This window comes from Musca autumnalis, unplaced genomic scaffold, assembly GCF_047663935.1.
Source record: "Musca autumnalis isolate F117 unplaced genomic scaffold, ASM4766393v1 scaffold_5, whole genome shotgun sequence".
Lineage (NCBI taxonomy): Eukaryota > Metazoa > Arthropoda > Insecta > Diptera > Muscidae > Musca > Musca autumnalis.
Window position 1 is genome coordinate 183,779,956 of NW_027412088.1, and position 26,674 is coordinate 183,806,629.

Consider the following 26,674-nt stretch of genomic DNA (forward strand, 5'->3'; position numbering starts at 1 on the left):
CGAATTACAAATAGAATAATTCGAATTACAAACGGAATAATTCGGATTACAAATGGAATAATTCGAATTACAAATGAAATGTTACGAATTACAAATATAATTCTCGAATTACAAATAAAATGTTACGAATTACAACTAAAATGTTTCGAATTACATCTGAAAAAGGTGTATCTAGAATGAAGTTTTGTGGGACATAACTTAATAAACTCAGATAAAGTACAACATTAACCCTAAAACGTGATTTTACTTTTTCCTGGCGTTTAGGTACGATTTACAGTTTTGGTGTATTCGGGGACCTATAGTAAAATTTTATGACAAATAATTTTGACCCGTTTAGTGACTGGCATGAGGGTTAATTTTTTTCATTGAAAGATACCCCGCATTGTTGTCAGTAATATTGCCAAAGACACTTTATACCTACAATGCAAGGAATCCGATGTCGAATATTCCAAAATCTGTAGAAATGGGCGGAACTTGCCACGCCTATTTAGGCTACTTCCCGAGGTAAACATTCAAAACGCCGATACACGTGTCTTACTTTTTTCGGTCCTCTTTCATAATCTGGCCGAATTATCTTGTAATTATTTTTTGTGTTGTACAGTGTAATAAATTCGCATGTTTTGTGTCTTAAAACAGCAACAACAAATTTCAAGCAATTTGAATGACGAAAAACGAGGGGAGGATCTACAAATGTACAAACCTGAAGAAATGAGCAACTTACCCCCAGTTTTTGTAAAAAAATTTATTCTTCTCACACGAATTGTCAAATTTTGTAGATCGATTTACTCGCTTTAGCGCAAATGTAGAGCTCTGATTTTTAAATGAGGAATCCTTAACGATATATGGAACGGGTATACGAAACATCAGATGTGTATGTCATCTGGGGGCTGAGCTATGAATGCCTAAATTGTTACGAATATAGACGAACGAACAAAAATAAGTTACAAAAACTGGGGGTTAATCTAAGTTGGAGATCACTTCTTTCCAAGCAGTTTAATTGGTTACCACCGTTAGTTTTTTTAAAGCTTTCGGGCCATTATATCCGGAAATATGGACTTACCCACGAAAAACATTATATCATTGTAAACAGGATCAAATGGTCCATCTTCGGTAAAAATTTCAAACCGATCCTGCGACAGCCTTTAAACTACACTTAAGCGAAATTTGTTACTTTTGTGGGAGGGATACTCGAAGAAGTCGTCTTATATGGTTGGATGGATGTCCCAATTTGTACTTCTATATCTCAAAAATGGTAAAACCTACGAAAATATCATGGAGGTCACTCTTGTAGAGAATTTTGATAGCTACAATATTTTCTTTATTTCCATTTTGATAGGACTTGCGGTTTCCAAGCAAGATCGCAAAAACCTAAACAACCCCTAAAAATTTCAACTTGAATCGCGATTTTCGTGTTTTTTGATTTTTCTCATCTATAAACATTGTAGTTTCAGAATCTGCAAAAACTTCCCAGGTGCAAGCACCTTCCATTTAAATTTGTTTCATGAGCTTATTTGGATAGTAATCGATAGATTCAATAGTTATTTCAGGATTAGGAAAGTACGAGATATGAATTGGGACTCTGTTAGACATGGTTCTGTGCACATGTCAGTTGTGGCCTTCATGGTACTATTTATGGAAGACCCAAAAAGCAAGTAGAATGAGTCGATGAGCAGCGTTAATGAAGTTTTCTTTGGAAGACAGCCTATGGTTAATCCTAGTAGAATCAAGTGGGAGTGGAGTCTTAAATTATCAAAATAGCAACAAATAACTCCTAACCGAGTTAATTGTTGATTCCCCCTCCACCAATTTTTAAAAACCATTTACCACTCTACTGTATTATTTTATTCATAACCTATTGTCCAATAAAATCTCTTCGAAAATGTATCATCATGATTTTGGGATTACAAAGTTTTGTTAGCAGTAACCTCTCTCCTCAACAAACAACACAACAACACACCCTTCTAATGATTGTTGAAATTGAATATTTTTGCCAAAAACTATGAGATTTTGTTATGTCAACAATTGATTTATTTATAAATTAAAAATGTATTTGGAAAAATATTTATTTGTGTATCTCACAAATACATGCCCTCCGTTGCATGTCCATCTATAGCGTCATGGAAAAATTCATTTTTCTATGAACAAAATGTATTTTTTGAGATTTTTGTTGTTTAATTTTCAGAGTAAACAGCACGTGATTGTAACAAAGCAATGGCAAAACATGTTCTAAAAGGATAGGATCATACATCGGCAGGACAACATGGAAGTAACAAAACGCAGCCATCATCATAAACCGGAGATAGTCACACATGAATATTCAATGAATGGAAGAGATCAAATTTTTTCTTTTAATATGGGTATTTGCTTGTCAGGATTAGTCTCCTGTAAGAAGGCAGACAGGCCTTCTGACTGGGAACCGACTACTCCTCTCCAAGTAGACTAGCTGGCCTTTTATAAGAACACAGAATGCAGTCCTCTTTAAAGAATCTTCTTGGTTTTCTTAATTTCTCTAAAAGACCTCTTGGTTTCCCAGTGGGGTATTTCAACGGAACCTTGGTGAGTAGTAGGCTTAGTTGTCAAGTCTTTGGGTGGTAAGGATGCTATGCGGCGGTTCAGTGCAGTTAATCCACTTTTCAATATCTCATCGACATACGAACTTTTACTAAAAAAAACAAAGAATACGAAAATACCCAGCAAAATTTGTAGGAAGGGGTTCTATGCGATGACGTGATTTCATGGCATTTTTTGAATTGGTTCAAACGAAGTCGTGAAGGATCCGATTTTTTATTATCATTTGAACCAATGCAAAGGAAGTCGTGAAAGATCCGATCTTTCCATCAGCGTTTGTACCCATGCAAAAGAGTCGTGAAAGATCCGATCTTTTCATCAGCATTTGAACCCATTCCATCGATCCAATAGAGATGAATTTTGTGTGTTTTTTTTTATTATTTTTTTTTTTTTTAAATATATAAGATTAATTATTTACAATAGGTTTGATGTTGTCGGAGACTCGAAATCACAACCAACGTTGTTAAAACTCTCGTCGTAATGATAATGTCATTGCAAAGGGTTGCTGAAAATGACATGCCAAAGCAATGGTTGAAATGACATGCCAAAGCATTGGTGAAAATGACATGTCAAAGCATTGGTGTAAATGGCATGCTTTGGATCCAAAAATTAATAGCATCTTTTGGGGTCCACGCTCACATAAAATTCATCGATGAAGATGCTAAAAAGATGACATGCCAGCTCAGTTGCACCCATGATTGAATGGCATCTTTGGCATCGAACTTTTTGCTGGGTAAATATTCGACTGGATTAGGTGTGAATGCCTTGTCACCCTCAGTCCTCACTTTCACAAGTACATCAACTTCTCTCGCCCTGACTTTTTCAATTATGGACATCAACAGCGATTCCCACACTACTGTCTCCATCAGCTCATGATAAAACAACGAACTGTAGGACGACATGCCAGAACAGGGCGACATAAACGATAGTGTACATAGCAGGGTACTCTCCAATCTCATTGAGGAAAAGGTCCCAATAAATTTTAGGGAAAGAGATATTTGAGATAATTCATCATTGACAGAGAAGCATGAAGATATGGAAACGACAGTTATCCACGTCTCCACCTCATGTCATGATACTCCACAGCAATCCCTTGGAAAGATGACTGAACCGACGTACCCTACTGGGTCGTACAAATTTAATTCATACCACCATCTTATGAATCATTTCAGGGAAAACGAGGCAGCCAAACTGTTACAACAACAACTGGGTCGGGAGTAGCGTCGGACAAATCAGACAAATCATTACTTCTTTGAAAAGAAGCATCGGAGGATGAGGAATCACTCATCAATAAGACGAATGATTCGATGATGTCACAGACCTTCAAAAATGCCAAAGATGCTTAGAACAATCGCTACGCAAATAAAGGAACCTAATACTAACAGCGAAAGCGAATTTCAAACCTCACCTAGCTAAGTGGGAACTATTTATCAAAGAAAATTCCCTCTTCAAGAACAGGAGGAATCCCTATCGAGGCCCCTAAAAAAATGGCGAAATGTTGTATGTCTGCGAAGGCGAAAAACCCGTCTAACACGAAGCATGTTTGACAATGCTTCGCGAAGAACTGCCCCAAATGATCTGAGGCTAGCGATCATTGTCAAGACTGATTGTGTTTCTGGTCGAGAGTCATCTCAGACGATGTGGACCAGAGCAACGTACGGCTCATTTAAAGAAATAAGTTGCGAGAAAAAGGAATTGCTAGATTTTCTTATTCAGGCAATTAATTGCATTGGCTCACTTTGAGAAAATAGTAACCTGGCGGATTTTGCTGGGATACCGTGTGAAATAATAACGTCAGTATGGGTTCTCCTCCTTCAACGGACCTGAACAGAGTATTGAAGTTAGTCGAGAAGCAAAACATCGGTCTTGAGATTGGAAAGTGGAGAATACTAAACTCGGGTCTGTAGAAGCACCATTTCTTTTTTTAGCAAGGGTCTATAGAAGCACCATTTCTTTCAGAAAGGGTATATAGAAGCACCATTTCTTTCAGAAAGGGTCTATAGAAGCACCATTTCTTTTAGAAAGGGTATATAGAAGCACACTTTCTTTCAGAAAGAGTCTTTAGAAGCACCCTTTCTTTCAGAAATGGTCTTTCTTTCAGAAAGGGTCTATAGAAGCAACCTTTCTTTCAGCAAAGGTCTATAGAAGCACCCTTTCTTTCAGAAAGGGTCTATAGAAGCACCCTTTCTTTTAGAAAGAGTCTAGGGAAACACCGGTTCTTTCAGAAAGGGTGTATAGAAGCACCCTTTCTTTTAGAAAGAGTCTAGGGAAACACCGGTTCTTTCAGAAAGGGTCTATAGAAGCACCATTTCTTTCAGTAAAGGTTATAGAAGCAACCTTTCTTTCAGAAAGGGTCTATAGAATCACCCTTTCTTTTAATGATTCTCTAGAAGGGTCTATAGAATCACCCTTTCTTTTAATGATTCTCTAGAAGGGTCTATATAATCACCCTTTCTTTTAATGATTCTCTAGGAGGGTCTATAGAATCACCCTTTCTTTTAATGATTCTCTAGAAGGGTCTATAGAAGCACCCTTTCTTTTAATGATTCTCTAGAAGGGTCTATAGAAGTAACCTTTCTTTCAGAAAGGCACAATGGAAGCACCCTTTCTTTCAGAAAGGCACTATGGAAGCACCCTTTCTTTCAGAAAGGCACCATGGAAGCACCCTTTCTTTCAGAAGGGCACCATGGAAGCACCCTTTCATTCAGAAAGGCACCATGGAAGCACTCTTTCTTTCAGAAATAGTTATAGAAGCACCATTTCTTTCAGAAAGGGTCTGCAGAAGCACCATTTATTTCAGAAAGGGTCTACAAAAGCACCATTTATTTCAGAAAGGGTCTACAGAAGCACCCTTTCTTTTAGAAAGGGTCTACAGAAACACCTTTTCTTTCAGAAAGAGTCTATAGAAGCACAATTTCTTTCAGAAAGGGCCTATAGAAGCACAATTTCTTTCAGAAAGGGCCTATAGAAGCACAATTTCTTTCAAAAGGGGTCTATAGAAGCTCCATTTCTTTCAGAAAAGGTTATAGAAGCACCCTTTCTTTCAGAAAAGGTTATAGGAGCACCCTTTCTTTCATAATGGGTCTATAGAAGCACCCTTTCTTTCAGAAAAGGTTATAGAAGCACCCTTTCTTTCAAAAAGGGTCAATAGAAGCACCCTTTTTTGGAAAGTGTCTATAGAAGCACCCTTTCCTTCAGAAAGGGTCTACAGAAAGACCCTTTCTTTCAAAAAGGGTCAATAGAAGTACCATTTCTTTCAGAAAGGGTCTATAGAAGCACCCTTTTTTCAGAATTTGTCTATAGAAGCACCCTTTCTTTCAGAAAGGGTCTACAGAAGCACCCTCTCTATCAGAAAGGGTCTACGGAAGCACCCTTTCTTTCAGAATGGGTCTATAGAAACTCAATTTCTTTCAGATAGGGTCAATAGGAGTTTTAACATGGAACGACCCACATCCGTACTTATATTGCAACCAATAAATATGTTTCATATAATGAATAATTGAAGAACTCCGATAAATTGTATGAATATTCAAATATGAAAACTGCATCAAAATTCCATATTGTTCGCATCAATATTTGCATGAATTCAGAGAATGAAACAACAACGACAACGGCAACAACAAATATGCAATATTGATTTTAATAAATGAATCTGCAAAGGGCTGCAAGAGATATTCAATGTTAATGTCGAGTAAAAATGAAAAAGGATTTCAGCCAAGTGCTGAGCTTATGCCAAAATAAGTGGTCAAAGGTAAATTGTTACTGCAGTTTATAAAAATACATACAAAGGTAAAACCAGGAACTACCTAGGAATAATAAGTCAACTTTCGATTAATCGACTTTTACAGTCAACAGTCTAAAAATCGTAGTCGACTTTTGTCTGGAGGGAAATATCGCATAATCGATTATCTTGTGATCGATATTCGAATTTGCCCATTGATTGTTGACTTGGCGGATTTACAGTTTTGGCGGTTTTACAGTTTCAAAAGAAAACTCAAAAATCGACGAATAATCGATTATAATCGATTTTCTGCGGTTATGAAAAAGTCGAAAGTCGAGTTTTAGGACAACTGAAATAATTGTCAGACCAAAATGGAAAAAACGAAAAATCGATTATTGCTTTGCATTACCTATTTCTAGACCCATCGAGGTCGTCACCTTGCTAGAGCTGCAAAAATCGATGTCACTATCGATAATATCGATTATTTTTTGAAAATTAAATATCGACATCTTTAAGAAGCCCCTTTACGGCTTATTTAAGACGATTGATTTCAAGGAACTAATTGTCTTGTTCTTCCTACTTCTAATTGAAAACAAAACCCAAATGACTTAATTAAAGTTTTCCACCAACCATCTCCAATGCCGTTCGATTACCTTCTTGCTTCGCTGAATGACAATAAAATTGAAATAATGTCTTATTCATCAACCTTGGTTCCGTCATGGGAGCGGTGTTACTGGTTACTGTCAATGGCGGCGTCTCTTATTTACAAAACCACCAATTGACAGGTAAATGGTTGAGAGCAATAGCCGCAGAAAAAAACAAATTGGTGTGCGTTTCCTCAGCGTAATGTTGTGGCTATCGTGACGATGTATTTGACAACTTTGTTGTTGTTGTAATTGACAGTTGTAATTGAATAAAATTGCAGTGAAATGTTCCGTGTGGCCATCGAATGGCGGTTGGGGAGGGAGGGGTTTAAAGTTTTAATGATGATCAATATTGTTATGTATAAATAAAGTACCCAATACCCTATCAACGGTATTGCTGGTTGACGAAAAAATTGAGAGAGAGGTCGTTGGTAGTTGTTTTTCACTTAAAGGCGGGAGTGATTTCCTAAGGAATGTTTCAATGTTTGACTTTTTGTTGACCATGGTGCAAGGCATAGATCCCCATTGTAACCTACCTTTAAGAAAGCCTTAAGTTTACTATAAGAAGCCTATTTAGGGCACATATCAAAAGCCCCTATAGGGCTTCTATAAGTGGTTCCTTTAGGGCTTCAATAAGAAGACCTTTTAATGGAAGACCATTTATGTCTAGTTCTTTCAGAAAGTGTCTATAGAAGCACCCTTTCATTCAGAAAGTGTCTATAGAAGCACCCTTTCATTCAGAAAGTGTCTATAGAAGCACCCTTTCATTCAGAAAGTGTCTATAGAAGCACCCTTTCATTCAGAAAGTGTCTATAGAAGCACCCTTTCATTCAGAAAGTGTCTATAGAAGCACCCTTTCATTCAGAAAGTGTCTATAGAAGCACCCTTTCATTCAGAAAGTGTCTATAGAAGCACCCTTTCATTCAGAAAGTGTCTATAGAAGCACCCTTTCATTCAGAAAGTGTCTATAGAAGCACCCTTTCATTCAGAAAGTGTCTATAGAAGCACCCTTTCATTCAGAAAGTGTCTATAGAAGCACCCTTTCATTCAGAAAGTGTCTATAGAAGCACCCTTTCATTCAGAAAGTGTCTATAGAAGCACCCTTTCATTCAGAAAGTGTCTATAGAAGCACCCTTTCATTCAGAAAGTGTCTATAGAAGCACCCTTTCATTCAGAAAGTGTCTATAGAAGCACCCTTTCATTCAGAAAGTGTCTATAGAAGCACCCTTTCATTCAGAAAGTGTCTATAGAAGCACCCTTTCATTCAGAAAGTGTCTATAGAAGCACCCTTTCATTCAGAAAGTGTCTATAGAAGCACCCTTTCATTCAGAAAGTGTCTATAGAAGCACCCTTTCATTCAGAAAGTGTCTATAGAAGCACCCTTTCATTCAGAAAGTGTCTATAGAAGCACCCTTTCATTCAGAAAGTGTCTATAGAAGCACCCTTTCATTCAGAAAGTGTCTATAGAAGCACCCTTTCATTCAGAAAGTGTCTATAGAAGCACCCTTTCATTCAGAAAGTGTCTATAGAAGCACCCTTTCATTCAGAAAGTGTCTATAGAAGCACCCTTTCATTCAGAAAGTGTCTATAGAAGCACCCTTTCATTCAGAAAGTGTCTATAGAAGCACCCTTTCATTCAGAAAGTGTCTATAGAAGCACCCTTTCATTCAGAAAGTGTCTATAGAAGCACCCTTTCATTCAGAAAGTGTCTATAGAAGCACCCTTTCATTCAGAAAGTGTCTATAGAAGCACCCTTTCATTCAGAAAGTGTCTATAGAAGCACCCTTTCATTCAGAAAGTGTCTATAGAAGCACCCTTTCATTCAGAAAGTGTCTATAGAAGCACCCTTTCATTCAGAAAGTGTCTATAGAAGCACCCTTTCATTCAGAAAGTGTCTATAGAAGCACCCTTTCATTCAGAAAGTGTCTATAGAAGCACCCTTTCATTCAGAAAGTGTCTATAGAAGCACCCTTTCATTCAGAAAGTGTCTATAGAAGCACCCTTTCATTCAGAAAGTGTCTATAGAAGCACCCTTTCATTCAGAAAGTGTCTATAGAAGCACCCTTTCATTCAGAAAGTGTCTATAGAAGCACCCTTTCATTCAGAAAGTGTCTATAGAAGCACCCTTTCATTCAGAAAGTGTCTATAGAAGCACCCTTTCATTCAGAAAGTGTCTATAGAAGCACCCTTTCATTCAGAAAGTGTCTATAGAAGCACCCTTTCATTCAGAAAGTGTCTATAGAAGCACCCTTTCATTCAGAAAGTGTCTATAGAAGCACCCTTTCATTCAGAAAGTGTCTATAGAAGCACCCTTTCATTCAGAAAGTGTCTATAGAAGCACCCTTTCATTCAGAAAGTGTCTATAGAAGCACCCTTTCATTCAGAAAGTGTCTATAGAAGCACCCTTTCATTCAGAAAGTGTCTATAGAAGCACCCTTTCATTCAGAAAGTGTCTATAGAAGCACCCTTTCATTCAGAAAGTGTCTATAGAAGCACCCTTTCATTCAGAAAGTGTCTATAGAAGCACCCTTTCATTCAGAAAGTGTCTATAGAAGCACCCTTTCATTCAGAAAGTGTCTATAGAAGCACCCTTTCATTCAGAAAGTGTCTATAGAAGCACCCTTTCATTCAGAAAGTGTCTATAGAAGCACCCTTTCATTCAGAAAGTGTCTATAGAAGCACCCTTTCATTCAGAAAGTGTCTATAGAAGCACCCTTTCATTCAGAAAGTGTCTATAGAAGCACCCTTTCATTCAGAAAGTGTCTATAGAAGCACCCTTTCATTCAGAAAGTGTCTATAGAAGCACCCTTTCATTCAGAAAGTGTCTATAGAAGCACCCTTTCATTCAGAAAGTGTCTATAGAAGCACCCTTTCATTCAGAAAGTGTCTATAGAAGCACCCTTTCATTCAGAAAGTGTCTATAGAAGCACCCTTTCATTCAGAAAGTGTCTATAGAAGCACCCTTTCATTCAGAAAGTGTCTATAGAAGCACCCTTTCATTCAGAAAGTGTCTATAGAAGCACCCTTTCATTCAGAAAGTGTCTATAGAAGCACCCTTTCATTCAGAAAGTGTCTATAGAAGCACCCTTTCATTCAGAAAGTGTCTATAGAAGCACCCTTTCATTCAGAAAGTGTCTATAGAAGCACCCTTTCATTCAGAAAGTGTCTATAGAAGCACCCTTTCATTCAGAATGAGTCTATAGAAGCACCCTTTCATTCAGAAAGAGTCTATAGAAGCACCCTTTCATTCAGAAAGTGTCTATAGAAGCACCCTTTCATTCAGAAAGTGTCTATAGAAGCACCCTTTCATTCAGAAAGTGTCTATAGAAGCACCCTTTCATTCAGAAAGTGTCTATAGAAGCACCCTTTCATTCAGAAAGTGTCTATAGAAGCACCCTTTCATTCAGAAAGTGTCTATAGAAGCACCCTTTCATTCAGAAAGTGTCTATAGAAGCACCCTTTCATTCAGAAAGTGTCTATAGAAGCACCCTTTCATTCAGAAAGTGTCTATAGAAGCACCCTTTCATTCAGAAAGTGTCTATAGAAGCACCCTTTCATTCAGAAAGTGTCTATAGAAGCACCCTTTCATTCAGAAAGTGTCTATAGAAGCACCCTTTCATTCAGAAAGTGTCTATAGAAGCACCCTTTCATTCAGAAAGTGTCTATAGAAGCACCCTTTCATTCAGAAAGTGTCTATAGAAGCACCCTTGCATTCAAAAAGTGTCTATAGAAGCACCCTTTCATTCAGAAAGTGTCTATAGAAGCACCCTTTCATTCAGAAAGTGTCTATAGAAGCACCCTTTCATTCAGAAAGTGTCTATAGAAGCACCCTATCATTCAGAAAGGGTCTGTAGAAGCACCCTTTCTTTCAGAAAGGATCTATAGAAGCACCCTTTCTTTCATCAAGGGCCTATGGAAACAATCATTCTTTCAGAAAAGGTCTATAGAAGCACCCTTTCTTACAGAAAGGGTCTATAGAAGCAACCTTTTTTCAGAAAGGGTCTATAGAAGCACCCTTTTTTCAGAAAGGGTCTATAGAAGCACCATTTCTTTTAGAAAGAGTATAAGAAGCACCCTTTCTTTCAGAAAGGGTCTGTAGAAGCACCCTTTCTTTCAGAAAGGATCTATAGAAGCACCCTTTCTTTCAGCAAGGGCCTATGGAAGCAATCTTTCTTTCAGAAAAAGTCTATAGAAGCACCCTTTCTTACAGAAAGGGTCTATAGAAGCACCCTTTTTTCAGAAAGGGTCTACAGAAGCACCCTTTCTTCCACAAAGGGTCTATAGAAGCACCATTGCTTTCAGAAAGGGTCCATAGAGCCACAATTTCTTTCAGAAAGGGCTTGCAGAAGCACCCTTTCTTTCAGAAAGGGCTTGCAGAAGCACCCTTTCTTTCAGAAAGGGCTTGCAGAAGCACCCTTTCTTTCAGAAAGGATCTATAGAAGCACCCTTTCTTTCAGAAAGGATCTATAGAAGCACCCTTTCTTTCAGAAAGGATCTATAGCAGCACCCTTTCTTTCAGCAAGGGCCTATGAAAGCACCCTTTCTTTCAGAAAGGGTTTATGGAAGCACTCTTTCTTTCAGAAAAGGTCTACAGAAGAACCCTTTCTTTCTGAAAAGGTCTATAGAAGAACCCTTTCTTTGAGAAAGGGTCTATAGAAGAACCCTTTCTTTGAGAAAGGGTCTATAGAAGAACCCTTTCTTTCAGAAAGGATCTATAGAAGCATCCTTTTTTCAGAAAAGGTCTGTAGAAGCACCCTTTCTTTCAGAAAGAGTATATAGATGCACCATTTCTTTTTGAAAGGGTCTATAGAAGCACCCTTTCTTTCACAAAAGGTCTATTGAAGCCCCATTGCTTTCAGAAAGGGTCTATAGAAGTACCCTTTCTTTCAAAAAGGGTCTATAGAAGTACCTTTTCCTTGAGAAAGGGTCTATAAAAGCACTTTCTCTTTAGGACATCTATAAAAAATTCGGTTAAGGTTTCTTAGGATTCCAGAGTCAGTTAAAAATTCTTCCACCATGCTTTTGTGTTTCAATCGCACATCCATTTTTTCTAGCGAAATTCGAAGGTCTTTATTTAAAATTCCCTTTGTCCCGCCACGCTGCAGCGTACATACGATTCGTAGAAGTCCACATTAAACGCCTTTTATTCGGGTAAATTCAAATTAACACCGAAAGTGAGTTTCCCTTTGGTGCAATGCGATCTCATTAAACTATTCCCATTGTCCCGCAGCAGGAAAAACAACTGAAAGAAGGCCAGCAAAACGAGAATGAACGAAAAAATGGCACAACTGCGGCAAACGAAAAGCAAACGAATTTCACTGACGATGACTTTGTTTATTTGCTCTTTCCTACGGTTCGTTGACGAGCATTTCAGTGAACAAAGAAAGGCCCAGAGAAATGAAATGGACACAAAATGAAAACAAACAAAAAAAAAAAAACGCTAACAACTGATACCTGATGAGTCTCCAAGGATAATGGAGGAAAAAGGATTGGATAAAACAAGAAGAAAAAAACCAACTATAATCATTATGGTGGAGTTGATAGTTGGCAGCTACCCACACACAAGCCTCCCTGAATGCCATGGGAAAGGTTGATTCAGTGTTAAATTACCACTAGCCCGGAGAGTAAAGGATGCGAATAACATTCCCTGCTCCTAATGTTTGGGAGTAGGATGATGGTAAGGATGATGATAATGAAGCTGACGTTGATGGCTGTTGATTGTTAATGTTTGTTGCTCTGGTTCTTCACCTTCTTCTTGTTACCATTAAATGCTAAAAATAAGGTCAAAAGCAAAAATTCCAACTACCAAGGATAATAATGGCAGGCTGTTAGGATAACAAACAATGACAGTAAGTGAATATCATCACATTAAGAAAGCCCACGTAATAGCTTTTTCACGTCCTACTCTAACTATGGTGGGATAATCATGTCACTGTGAAATGTTTTTTAATTCCCTACACCTGCCACGAACGCACTGTTTGCCATTCGAGTGAATGCAGGCAATGAATGGCGTATTGCAAGGACAATGTCGCTGATAAGATGGCGAAAAATATGAAAAAAAATAGCTTGCATTGAACTGAGCCGGCTTTATTTATATAGGAACTCCAGTCAACGAATGGTTTCTAATGACATGTCATAGCCAGCACAAGGACAATAATAATTTCATTTAGAGGAATTGATAAGGTAAATGATAAGAGAGATGTAATCCTTTAAGCAAAGGCTTTTGCAACTTTTATAAGACGACCTTTAAGTCTTCCTTGAAGGAGTTCTGTAGGGCTTTCAAAAGAAGACCATTAATGCTTCCTTGGAGAAGATTCTTATGGTTTCCTTTGAGGAGACCTTAAGGACTTCCTTAAAGCAATATTTTAGCACTTCTATAAGAAGACGTTTAGACCTTTTTTAAAGAAAAACTTTAAGGCATCTACAGGAAGATCTTTAGGACTTCCTTGGAGGAGACATTTATGGCTATTATAATAAGACCTTAATCGTCCTTGAAGTATACCTTTCGGACTTCTACAAGAAGACAAGGGATTATATAAGAGGAAATTTAGGGTTTCTATACAGATACCTTCAGGGCTTTTATAAGAAGGTGATAAGGGCTTATATAAGAAGATCTGTAGAGCATCAATAAGAAAGCCATAATAGTTTCTATAAGAAGGCGTTTAATTCCACCATGAAGGGGCATATCTAAAAATAACTTTTAAGCTTCTTCTATACAGCACTTATAGGCCTTCCATAAGAAGACCTTAAAGGCTTCTATAAGAAGATTTTTAGGGTTTCCACAAGAATAACTATAGGACTTATATAAGAAGACCAATATGTCCTCTTTGAAGGTGCTATTTTTATAGAAGCCCCAAAAGGGAGCCTTAGAGGCCGTAAAGAGTCTTCTCACAGAAGCCATAAAAAGTTTCTTATGGGTTTCTGTAGGTCCATCTTTAAAGCTTATTTTTTTTTTTTTTGAACGAAGTCCCTTTCAAACAATTTGGAGTCAATTCAGCCTTGTCCGTTTGTCTGCCTGGCTGTCTGGAGCGCACGATAGCTCTTGTATGGATCAGCAAGTTCAAGTTCGAAGATGGGTCATATTGGTCCACTGCTTCGGGTACCTCTCCCACCAAACTTTAAAATTGTTCGCTAAAATTATGCCCACGATAAGTTTCGAATGCAGGAACCGATTTGGCCCATATTTTGAACATCCTAATATTTTTTCTAGACAGAGATCAAGTTCGAATTTCGCTTCGAGCCCCTCCCACACAAAATTTCAAAAATGTTTCCTAGAAGTGCTGGTCCATACTTTGAACATCCTAGTTCTTCTGGACATATATAGATCAGGTTCGAATATGGATTACATGGCTTTGAGCATCTCCCACACAAAATTTCAAATTTTTTTCCTAAAAGTGCAGTTTAAGGACATTATTGGATTGTTTTGAAAATTTTTGCATCAGGTTGCCCTCGTGGCCCCTATTACGGTGCTTCAAATGACTCAAAAGCTCTAAAGGACCTTGTCAGTACCAACTAAAATGGCTGATGAGCTGTTGGAGGGTAATAACCGTCCGCTGCTAGTGGCCTTCAATGCTCGCCCTGGTCTTTGGCATTCCGCCCTAGGCAATGGCCAGAGGGTCGAGAAAATTTAAAGTCCACATTTTGCTTTGTGAACGAAGACAAGAGAAGATTTCTACTGTTCACCAGATATCACGTGTGCTGGCAACGCGTCATTTCTCTTGGATCAGACCACCGTCTTATCGTAGCCATCATTAACAGACCACCCGACTTCATAACCTCTGATCGCCTTTCTTTCAGAAAGGGTCTACAGAAGCACGCTTTCTTCCACAAAGGGTCTATAGAAGCACCATTGCCTTAAGAAAGGGTCCACAGCAAATTTTCTTTCAGAAAGGGTCTGCAGAAGCACGCTTTCTTCCACAAAGGGTCTATAGAAGCACCATTGCCTTAAGAAAGGGTCCACAGAAGCAAAATTTCTTTCAGAAAGGGTCTGCAGAAGCACCCTTTCTTTCAGCATCCTTTTTTCAGAAAAGGTCTATAGAAGCACAGTTTCTTTCAGAAAGGGTCTATGGAAGCACCCTTTCTATCTGAAAAGGTCTATAGAGGCACAATTTCTTTCAGAAAGGGTCTATGGAAGCCCCCTTTTTATCGGAAAAGGTCTATAGAAGCTCGGAAAAGGTCTATAGAAGCTTTCAGAAAGAGAGAGTCTATGGAAGCCCCCTTTCTTTCAGAGAGGGTCCAAAGAAGCAAAATTTCTTTCAGAAAGGGTCTGCAGAAGCACCCTTTCTTTCAGCATCTCTTTTTCAGAAAAGGTCTATAGAAGCACCTTTTCTTTCAGCATCCTTTTTTCAGTAAAGGTCTATAGAAGCACCCTTTCTTTCAGAAAGGGTCTATGGAAGCACCCTTTCTTAAGAAAGGGTCCACAAAAGCAAAATTTCTTTCAGAAAGGGTATGTAAAGGCACCCTTTCTTTCAGCATCCTTTTTTCAGAAAAGGTCTATAGAAGCACAATTTCTTTCAGAAAGGGTCTATGGAAGCACAATTTCTTTCAGAAAAGGTCTATGGAAGAACCACCCAGAAAGGATAAAAAGAAGCACCCTTTCTACCAGAAAAGGTCTATAGAAGCACAATTTCTTTCAGAAAAGGTCTATAGAAGCACCCTTTCTTTCAAAAAGGGTCTATGGAAGAACCACCCAGAAAGGATATATGGGATCACCCTTTCTATGAGAAAAGGTCTTTAGGAGCACAATTTCTTTCAGAAAATGTCTATAGAAGCAGCCTTTATTTCAGAAAGGGTCTTTGGAAGCACCCTTTCTATCAGAAAAAGTCTATAGAAGCACAATTTCGTTCAGAAAAGGTCTATAGAAGCAACCTTTCTTTCAGAAAGGGTCTATAGAAGCAACCTTTCATTCAGAGAGAAAATGTGTACTTGTCACCATTTGCTGGCAACGCGTAATTTTTTTTGGATCAGACCCCCGTCTTATCGTCGCCTTCGTTAACAGACCACCCGACTTCATAACCTTTGATCGCCGTTCTTTACTGAACCATGGAAATGCTCATTAACATAGGTTCAAAGAATTTTCCAATTACAGCTTCAGAGAGCTTCCCATTCCTTTTTCCCCGGACATCGTCAAAACTGCAGCCACTTGTTGCTACATACCTATTGATCGCAAATCCGAATTTCGCAAATACCTATTGATTCCAAATTTCCCAGCAGAGGCGTCGGGAATAAAAAATTAATCTGATGAGCTTCGTCGTACGATCCCTAAAGACCCAGTAGTTAAGGAACTTTCTGCATAAGCGGAAAAAGCGGCTAGGCCACCTAAAGTAATGTAACATTGGTACAGGCCTGAATAAATCGTGGACAACGCTTAAATTCGAATCCGTAAAAGAAGGAGGGATGATAGGTCGGCCGCTCCTTTCTACGTCGTGACTGTAACAGAACCCAAGAGGTGCTCGTGTTATTTATAGAGCAACCCAAGAGTAATAGGGCAAAGAGGATTGTGCTGCGCCGTATAAGACCCCTCTCTGTCGCGCTGGATCCACATGGGATCTCAATGGTAATGCTTAATTAACTGAATGAACCAAGGCAAATTTATATAAGGTATATGCATGAATTACAACAACTAACAAATTTACAAAAACAACATTGTTGTTATTGAAAATTTAAGCTGGGTACACACTGTCAGTTTTGAATGACAGCTTTGTTGTTGCTTGCTAATGTGGCCGTTCATTTTTGTCATTCACCATGCAACCGCAAAATGTTTTGTGGTTGCTGGACGGTTTGACAGTTATCGATAATGGCGAAATATCGACATTCAAAACTGACAATGTGTACCCAGCTTTATTGTCAATGAAAATATTGAATAATAGGGTCGTTCCAAAAATGTTCTCAGGAAAAACATAAATAAATTTTGAAAATACTCTAAAATAGAACAACTTTGAATCAAAATGTAAATATAAAGCATTCAGAACTGCCGTAGGTCATTTTTATTACACGTTTAGAATGAAAAGCAGTATTTTATGGCAGCAAATTTCGATGTTTCAAGTTTCATGAGTAGACCCTATTACATTTTGAAAACTAAATTTAAAAAAAAAGGCTGACTTCCGTATTGTGAGTTGCATTGTATTCGTGCATGAAACTAGGGGTTCTTAAATCGAGTTTCATACCACAGTAATTATATGAAATTGCAGTAGTGGGGAAATCGATTTAAGAACCCCCAGTTTCATGCACGAATACAAAGCAACTGACAATACGGAAGTCGGCCAAAGTAAGAATACAGCTGATTGTCACTTCTACCTTATATAAATATACCTTGGAATGAACCATGATAGATTAAGGACACTATTTAACAAGTGTCCTCAATATATCCTCAGCCACCCATATTACATGAAAGTCTGGAAAATTAGCAGGGTGATCACGCAACTGAAGCCAGGCGAAGGTTGCTAGCAGAGGCGTATCATACAGGTCGATCTCGCTCTTGTCACCAGTAGCGAAGATTCAATAGGCACCACTTCTCTCCATTTTGAGAAGCTGTGTCTCTGTGCGTTAGTGGAATTTAGAAATAAGAGGTCCAAGACTCGAAGAGAGAAAAATGGAGTTCCCCAAAGTGGGTTGATATCTCCTTAACTGTTTAACCTTTACCTCTCCTGTATTCCGTCCCCTCCAGACGGCATTGGTGCTTCGGCGTAGCATAACGTATGCGAATAATTATATAATCGTGGCATTGGGTCCTATCGTCGATGACATATGTATGTGATAGGTTAAATGTCTACATAGTTGACTTAGTGAGGACTGTAACAGAATGCCTCCTCATGGCGAGCATCTTCAGGAGACGAAGATTTTACCGGTACATAAGCCCAACAAATTTTTGTCGATGCAGTACCTGCTTGGTTGTTACCGATATGAGCGTCCCAATCGAGGGTAGAGGCTTCCGTCACCAGCGACGTCAGGAGAGATCTCCATGATCTACACATTTGAATGATCCGTTTGGTAGTTGATAAAAATACAACGCACAATGGTTCAGAAATCGATTTTCCTGGCCCCCGAATTTATTGATGTTGCCTATTGTTATTTTCTATATGGGATTCGATAGTAGAAATATAAAATATTGGAAGATGTAAGTGTCAAAAAAAGTTCCCCATTTTAGAAAATATCTAATTTTTGCACATTTCTGGAGAAAGAAATAACTATAAGTAGGTAGGATTGTTATTTTTTAGAATAGTATTAATAAATTACAGTAACGTTACAGGTATTGAGCAATTTTACTTTTCCCCACGTACTAAATTTTATTAAAATTGCAATTTTATCACACCACAACGTTTCGTTTTCGCAAAAAGATTCCTAGGAGTGCCCTCTTTCAGCCCATACTTTTGTAACCGACCAGTTCCGTTTGTTCACACTTTTTTAAATTTATTGAAATTGCATGGGTAAAAATGTGCCGTTTTCCCTAATGAATTATAGCAAATTAACATTTTTTTTGAAATAAATGAGTTTTTATATTAGTTTCTTTAATATTTAAACAAATTTTACATTTAAAAAAAATTGGAACATTTAAAAAAATAAATATCTCTTTGTATACCTCTACTGGGACGCCGTCAGGTCCAGGAGCCTTATTATTTTTCAATTTTCTTGCAGATATTTTTAGTTCCTCTGCCGTTAACATTGGTTCCCTGATAGGACTTTCACTTCTTCCTAGCAAAATTTGAAGGAAGGGGTTCCATGCGATGACGTTATTTCATGTCATCTTTTGCATTGGTTCAAACGAAGTCGTGAAAGATCCGATATTTTCATCAGCATTTGAACCCATGCAAAGGAAGTCGTGAAAGATCCGATCTTTTCATCAGCATTTGAACCCATTCCATCTATCCAATAGAGATGAATTTTGTGTTTTTATTTATACATATTTTTCTACATATAAAAAATTAATTATTTACAATAGGTTTGATGTTGTCGGAGACTCGAAATCACAACCAACGTTGTTAAAACTCTCGTCGTAATGATAATGTCATTGCAAAGGGTTGGTGAAAATGACATGCCAAAGCATTGGTGGAAATGACATGCCAAAGCTTTTGTGAAAATGACATTTAAAAGCATTGGTGTAAATGACATGCTTTGGAAATAAATAGCATCCCAGCAAAATTTGAAGAAAGGGGTTCCATACGATGACGTGATTTCATGGCATCTTTTGCATTGGTTCAAACGAAGTCGTGAAATATCCGATGTTTTCATTATCATTTGAACCAATGCAAGGGAAGTCGTGAAAGATCCGATCTTTTCATCAGCATTTCAACACCCAATAGAGATGAATTATGTGTTTTTATTTATACACATTTTTCTAAATATATAAGATTAATTATTTAGAATAGGCTTGATGTGATCGGAGACTCGTAATCACAACCAACGTTGTTAAAACTCTCATCGTATTGATAATATGTGTGTTCGTTTACTCAAAACTTGTACAAATTGTTACTGGATGTTGTTCGTTTACTCTACAGTACGATGCAAAAAACCTTGGTCGTTTAAAAGAAGTTACTGGACTTGTAGAAATTTGTACAAATTATACGGGCATGTTTTAGCATTCACCTCTACACCTCACGTGTATCGAACACACCTAAAGCTGTTCTGCAACACACTTTACACCTAGTTGGGGTGTATTCCTCACACTGAAATGTTGATGGCGAGAGCTGAGTGAATCCTTATTTTTTAAAGAAAACAATTGAAAATTTCTACAAAAAAAACTGCATAGAACTAAAATTTATGGGTCGATTCCGTATTGCGAGGCGAGTCATGTCGCGTCGTCTATCGTTTCTGTGACTAAATTTAAAAAATGCACTACGTAAAGCGATAGAAAATAATCGTCGATAACAAGTTATCGGTGATGTAGCGGAGCGTTTTTTGTTTTGATTTCAATAAATTAGAAAAATATCAGAACAAGTTGTACACAAAAGTTATAGTTTTCTAAAATAATAAGCTCAGTGGAACTATTTTTTGATGATAGTGAAGAAGATATAGTTAACGTAGCATCTATCAGACGACACTTAAGAGATAAACGAACACACCTAATGTCATTGCAAAGGGTTGGTGAAAATAACATCCCAAAGCATTGGTGGAAATGACATGCCTAAGCATTGGTGAAAATTACATGTCAAATCATTGGTGTAAATGACATGCTTTGGATCCAAAAATGAATAGCATCTTTATGGGTCCACGCTCATATAAAATTCATCGATGAAGATGCTAAAGAGATGACATGCCGGATCACTTGCACTCATAATTGAATGGCATCTTTGGCATCGAACATTTTGCTGGGATCATTTGGGGGTCCACGCTCATATAAAATTCATCGATGAAGATGCTAAAAAGATGACATGCCAAATCACCCATGATTAAATGGCATCTTTGGCATCGAACATTTTGCTGGGTAATTTCATGAGCGGGGAACAATGTGTTCACAATATTTTCCATTGTTTAATTTTTTATTAATTAATTAATTTCTCGTTAGAGTCGAGTTTAATGACCGATAATTTCTTGCAAGTGAAATAACGTCAAATAAAATAAATAAATAATAAATAAAGTAAATAAAGTCAAATAAAATAATAATTCAATTAAAAACATTCAAATAAATTCAATAAAATTAAATTTAAATAAATTCATTTTATACAATTAATTCCATTTGTTTTATAATTTCAAAATAAATAAAATAAAATTAAAATAAATTATTTTTAATTAATTTCTCGTTAGAGTCGAGCTTAATGATCAATGATGCAAGTGAAAAAAGAAAGCCGAAGACTCAAACCCACCAACCCCCGTTATGTGACATGTTTCGCTGTAGATAGCAGCTCATCAGTAGGCAGCGGAATCCTATGCAAATGCATATATGGTTAGGATGGTCGTTGAGAGTATAAAACTTTCCACCTGAAATTTGTCAGTATAGGTCCACGTCTTCATATAGCCCCCATAGAACGGTACCTCCCGATTTTCGGTATTTTGAAAGTTGTAGCATCAATATCCCACCGAAATGACTGAAATTTGGTATATAGTCCTTGTTGGGGGTATAAAACTTACCACCTGAAATTTCTCGGTATAGTTTCACGTCTTCATATAGCCCCCATAGAACAATACCTCCGGATTTCTGGTATTTAGAAGGTTGTGGCCTCAATATCCCGCCAAAATGGCTGAAATTTGGTATTAAGTCTTCCTTGGGGGTATAAAACTTTCCACCTGAAATTTGTCGGTATAGGTCCACGTCTTCATATAGCCCCCATAGTACGGTACCTCCCGATTTTCGATATTTTGAAGGTTGTGGCCTCAATATCCCGCCAAAATGGCTGAAATTTGGTATTAAGTCTTCCTTGGGGGGTAAACAACTTTTCACCTAAAATTTGTCGGTTTAGGTTCAGGCCTTCATATAGCACCCATAGAACGATACCTCCCGATTTTCGGTATTTTCAAGGTTGTGGCCTCAATATCCCGCCAAAATGGCTGAAATTTGGTATTAAGTCTTCCTTGGGGGTAAACAACTTTTCATCTAAAATTTGTTGGTTTAGGTTCAGGCCTTCATATAGCCCCCCATAGAAGGATATCTCCCGATTTTCGGTATTTTGAAGGTTGAGGCTGTGGTTATACATTTCTCTATTTTATTGACTTGTCTGAAAAGAATTTTAAACAGAAAAATTTTACATACAAACATTTTGGTACCTATTATTCAAATATTTGTTGCATAAGGAAATATGTATGTAAAATGCATTCATTTTGCATATGCAAAAATTTATGCATTTTGCATAATTTTGCATATGTTATATGTATGTTTCGATTGCAATTTAATCAGAAGCCAAAAATGTGCCCAGTCCCAAAATTTGACATGAATCGGACCAAAAATAGGGGTTGCATAAAATTCCGCAGTTTACTCATCAGACAATCGGCTGTGAAGTGGCTTCTCTGTCATCGTCTCTTTGTGGAGTGGTTTCTCAAATGCAAGTTGTTTATTTTCTATTTTTATTCAATTTATTTTTTATTTTTTGTACTGTTATTTTTGACCTGTTGTGCCGTTAATCCTTTGTTTGGGTTATTTTGACTTAAGGCATTTCTTATTACATAATTCATTATTTTATTAAAGTATGTTTTGCGAAACACTCAGAAATTGTCGCTTATATTAATTTTGTCATCTGTCGTTTGTATCCAATTAAGTAACCAAAAAGTTTCTGCACATAAGCTAAAAATTAGTTAGTCATAATAATGTAATGCAAACTGTTTCCAGAGTAATTTGTTTTTGTAAAACAATAATAATAAAAAGGGAGACTTCTCTCGTATCAATGAGTGCACCCCGATTCATATTAGCTCAATGATATGGGACCTACTGTTTACCACCGAGTCCGAACGGCACCACTTGTAGAGAAGTTTTACAAGTTTTTAAAACAATAAGAGTCATATTTTTATCTAAATGCAAGTCACCAAACGGTGACTGGGTGCGATGCAAATGAGATAAAATTTGGGCATTTTGTACCGAATTTTGTACCATTTGGGAATTTTGTACCGAAAGTATTCCAGTGATATTATAGAAGAAGTCTATTATTAAATGTTGGAAAATATCGGACAACACTTCCGGTAACTCCCTCATAAGAGTTCAAAATTTTTACTATATTATTATAACCCCCATTATGATGAGTATTCTTTTGTTATAGTTTGGATTTACCGAACAGATTTATAGCGTTCCGGTTAACTTAAAGTTAAAAGTGATGATTGTATTTAAAGGAGGAGTTTCTTGTCATTAACTTTCAATGTGAAAATTATATTTTTAATGCCTCCAAATTAGTTTATTTTGCATTTTCAAATCCATCAGATAGTAAAAGAACACATGTAATAATGACCCTAAGTCTTCTTTTGTTATAGTTTGGATTTACCGAACAGATTTATGGCATTCCGGTTAAGTTAAAGTTAAAAGTGATGATTGAATTTCAACGAGGAGCTTCTTGCCATTAACTTTCAATGTGAAAATTATATTTTTAATGCCTCCAAATTAGTTTATTTTGCATTTTCAAATCCATCAGATAGTAAAAGAACACATGTAATAATGGCCCTTAGAGTTATTCGATGATCGTTTGGAAATTTTCACCCAAAATATTTCTTGTGGTGCTGTTTACAGTGATGTTATATACGATATCTTATTAGAGACAACCTGGAGGCCTTCCTACAGCAAATCCTAATGTCTCTTGTAGAATACAAGGAAGCCAACTTATAGAAGAGGAAAAGACTTTCTTATATAATTCCTTGTTATATTCTTCTATAGCAGACCAACTGATATAATGTCCACAATACATGGATATTTTTAAAATGTATGCCTCGTAACAACTCTGAGCTTTTACTAGCGACCAAAACATAATGAGCGACATCTATACAATTTTATTGGTACAACATCTTGTCATGTTAAGACAAGAATCACTGCCTTTAAGTTAGTACACAAACCAGAATGAAACATACTATTTGCAAAGACATACAATAGATGTCGTTTGTGAACATACAGCTCGCTCCTCCCCGCTCTCTTCAAGAATTCTATTTAATTTTCCGAAAAATTTTTACGTGTGAGTTCAGACTATCGGACATTTTGTTTGTCGTTGCCATATTGTTCGTATTGTTTTGCTTGAAAAAAGCAAAAACAATTTTCATTTCAGTTGAAATGACGTTTAGCCGATTTGTCTATTGCTGTTCAAGCTACAAACAGATTTTTGTGCGGCATTTAGTAACACGTGAAGTTCGCTGCTTATCTCTTCAAGCCACCAGCATGTCTCTCAACGAAGCCAAGAAAATCGCCGCTTATCGTGCTGTGGACGAGTGGGTTAAAAACAAAACCGCTGTGGGCATTGGAAGTGGCTCAACAGTTGTTTTTGCTGTCGACCGTTTAGCTGAACGTGTTAAAAACGAAGGCTTGGAGGTGGTATGTGTACCCACCAGTTTCCAAGCACGTCAACTAATTGTCGAGAATAATTTAGTGCTGGGTGATCTTGATCGTTATCCCGAACTGGCGGTTGCCATAGATGGTGCTGATGAGGTGGACAAAGATATGGTCCTAATCAAGGGTGGTGGTGGCTGCTTGCTGCAGGAGAAAATTGTTGCCTCATGTGCTGAGAAACTTATCATCATTGCAGATTATACCAAGAATTCTCAAAAATTGGGAGAACAATACAAGAAAGGTGTTCCCATTGAAGTTGTTCCCATGGCGTATGTGCCGGTTCGCGATAGAATACAAAAACTTTTCGGTGGTGAATTGAAGTTGCGTATGGCAGTGGCCAAGGCTGGACCTTGTGTCACGGACAATGGCAATTTCATCTTGGATTGGCATTTCCCAGCCAGTGCAGATTTTAATTGGTCGGAGGTGAATAGAGATTTGTTATTAATTCCTGGTGTTGTGGAGACAGGGCTGTTTGTTAACATGGCTACCAAGGCTTACTTTGGTATGGCTGATGGTTCTGTTAAGACCCAGGAGAAGTGAATTGGTGTTCATGTAGAAATTTAAGTTACTCTGAGAGTCTCGTGCCCCCCTTATGTTTAAGTCAAAGTCCATTCTGCCATATTTTTTTACAAAATCACAAATAAATTTCTATACCTTTTATAAACCTCCCAAGAGAGTGATAAGCTCTCAAGGTCAAATGTAAAATTCTGTTTGTTGTTATTGGTTCTTGTGTAGCTCTATTTGGGGTTTTTGCTGATTAAGAATGCTAATATATTTTATTGGAACTTGACTAGAGATGGCAGAAAGTCTTGGGGTCTTTTACAAGAAGAGCTATGAATCTGCTATCAGAAGACCTTGGGGTCCTCCATTAGAAGACTCTGTTGTCTTCTATAAGAATACCTTGTTGAAACACCTTTGTATAAGGAGAACATGGGTTTTCTAAATGAAGACTTGCGGTCTTCTACAAGAAGTTCTTTTGACGTTCCATTAGAAGATCTTCTATAAGAAAATCTTTGGGTGTTCTATTAGAAGACCTTGGAGCTATGGGTCTTATATTAGAAGACCTTGGGACCCTCTATTAGAAGACTATAAATTTTAAATTCATAAATATTATTTCGTTTTTCTTGTGGTGGTTGTTGTTGGTTTGCTTTACAAAGTCTTTTCGTTAAGGTTTATAAACTAAATACAAAAACATATATATATTAATACAAAAATCGTAATCCTACTAATATCTCACTCGTGGATATTTTACGTATGATATATTACCAGCATCATTTTTTTGCTGTAGGTCCAGCAGATTTGTTCTTCATCTTACGTTCTGTTTCATCTTCTTTTAACTTAACTAAAAGGACTTTTTATTGCGACCAGGCATAATACTATTCTTCAAATAGTTAAAGAGTGACAATAAACCTTGTTTTTTGCCACGTGAAAAGTAGTTACTAACTACATCCTGATCACCAGTTAAATGGCTATCATTCACAGTGGTGGGTAAGACATTATCGTTTGCACTTAGGGAAACGAATAAAGCAAAGGGAACCATCCATAAGCAAATGGTGAAATAGGCCAAAATCTGTAACAACAAAGAAATGTGAATATAACTAAAGCTCAGTAACTGGAAGAATCTTTAACATACCTGTGTAAATGGATAATACACCGAGGTAAAATATTGAAAAGCCAACAAATGATTGGCTATCAAGCACAACACTGTACCAGCAAAGGGCAACGATAAGAATTTAATGAAGGGAAAGTTACTCATGATCGTCAGATGGAGTAGTTGTGTAACAAATCCCATTATAATCATACTCCATGGTAGTTCATCACAGAATATAAACATAACATAGACAAACATGGTAAAGCTAATCATCATTAAGATCATTTTTCGCGCCGCACTTGTGTATTCCTCTACCAATTCGGCTATATAGTATAATCCTGCGGCTAGAGACAAGAACAAGAAAAAAACATTAGCATAACTTATAACTTCCCCATTCAGATTAGATTTAGAGTTGTGGGTTTGCTCACCAATCGATATGGTTACAAAAACAATTTGAAACACCAGTGCTATCCAACTTAAAATATACATAAAACCCATGATTAATTTTGTTTAGAAAGGCTTGGTTCTCATTCACGACACCACACAGGCAATCGAAGCAGGTCGCCACGTCGTTGTTGTTTTGTCAAATTATGTTATTTAAACTAATACAGCAGCTGTCGTTTATGTAATAACACAAACTATTTTGCCTATATGTTATATTGTTTAATTTTAACGAATTTGTTTAATAAAAAACACCCTTTCCTAAAAGAAATAAAGAAGGCGGTTGAGACGGCTGTCGCTGTAAATAACTGAAACGTCATCATCAGCTGTATGTGTAGAAACAAGTGGTAAAGAGAAAACGACCAATAAAGACTGAAATAAAAACAAAATCGTATGTGAAATATAAGTTGTGTTCCTTTAGCTTTGTTCCTTAACTAGGCGTTTACACATGGTAGAACAAGAAAAGGTAGCAGCAATACCCAGCTGACTGAACTGGGTTGTAGTGTTAGTGTCAAATTCCATACGACATTTTATGTATTTATTTCTATGTTCAATGTATATTAGGGATATATATTTTTGAAGAACAAATTTATTCATCAGAAAAAAAAACTATTTCCCATAAAGACGGCTTCATATCATTGACATGTAACCTCCTCCAGGTCCGAACGACATGTCGCACACTAAAACACCGCTTATAGAGGCGGTACAATATTTGTTAATATGTGTGGTATTTTGTTAAACTTGAAAAGAATAAAGCCCTAATA

General features: G+C 37.2%; 3 protein-coding genes across 3 annotated transcripts in view; 2 read left to right on the forward strand and 1 right to left on the reverse strand.

The window, feature by feature from the left end:
- The window catches only part of LOC141405330 (uncharacterized), a 540,708-nt gene that overhangs the window by 97,321 nt on the left and 416,713 nt on the right, over positions 1-26,674 (forward strand). The gene's annotated exons all lie outside the window — the stretch shown is intronic.
- Positions 23,592-24,583, forward strand: Rpi (Ribose-5-phosphate isomerase). Its single transcript, XM_073957964.1, has one exon. It carries the CDS (start codon positions 23,606-23,608, stop codon positions 24,416-24,418), a length of 813 nt encoding a protein of 270 aa, XP_073814065.1. The 5' UTR covers positions 23,592-23,605; the 3' UTR covers positions 24,419-24,583.
- LOC141387783 (protein TEX261) lies at positions 24,972-26,233 on the reverse strand. The gene is made up of 3 exons (XM_073957965.1): positions 25,898-26,233; positions 25,512-25,813; positions 24,972-25,448 (listed from the first exon to the last, which is right to left on the reverse strand). Exons 1-3 carry the CDS (start codon positions 25,965-25,967, stop codon positions 25,221-25,223), a joined length of 600 nt encoding a protein of 199 aa, XP_073814066.1. The 5' UTR covers positions 25,968-26,233; the 3' UTR covers positions 24,972-25,220.

Bases quoted from the DNA above. Each gene is read 5' to 3' on its own strand.
- Rpi (XM_073957964.1), top strand. From the start codon at position 23,606: ATGACGTTTAGCCGATTTGTCTATTGCTGTTCAAGCTACAAACAGATT.
- LOC141387783 (XM_073957965.1), bottom strand. From the start codon at position 25,967: ATGGGTTTTATGTATATTTTAAGTTGGATAGCACTGGTGTTTCAAATT. The intron at 25,814-25,897 runs GTGAGCAAACCC...TCTTGTCTCTAG, and splicing joins TTTTGTAACCATATCGATTG to CCGCAGGATTATACTATATA. The intron at 25,449-25,511 runs GTATGTTAAAGA...TTGTTGTTACAG, and splicing joins TGTATTATCCATTTACACAG to ATTTTGGCCTATTTCACCAT.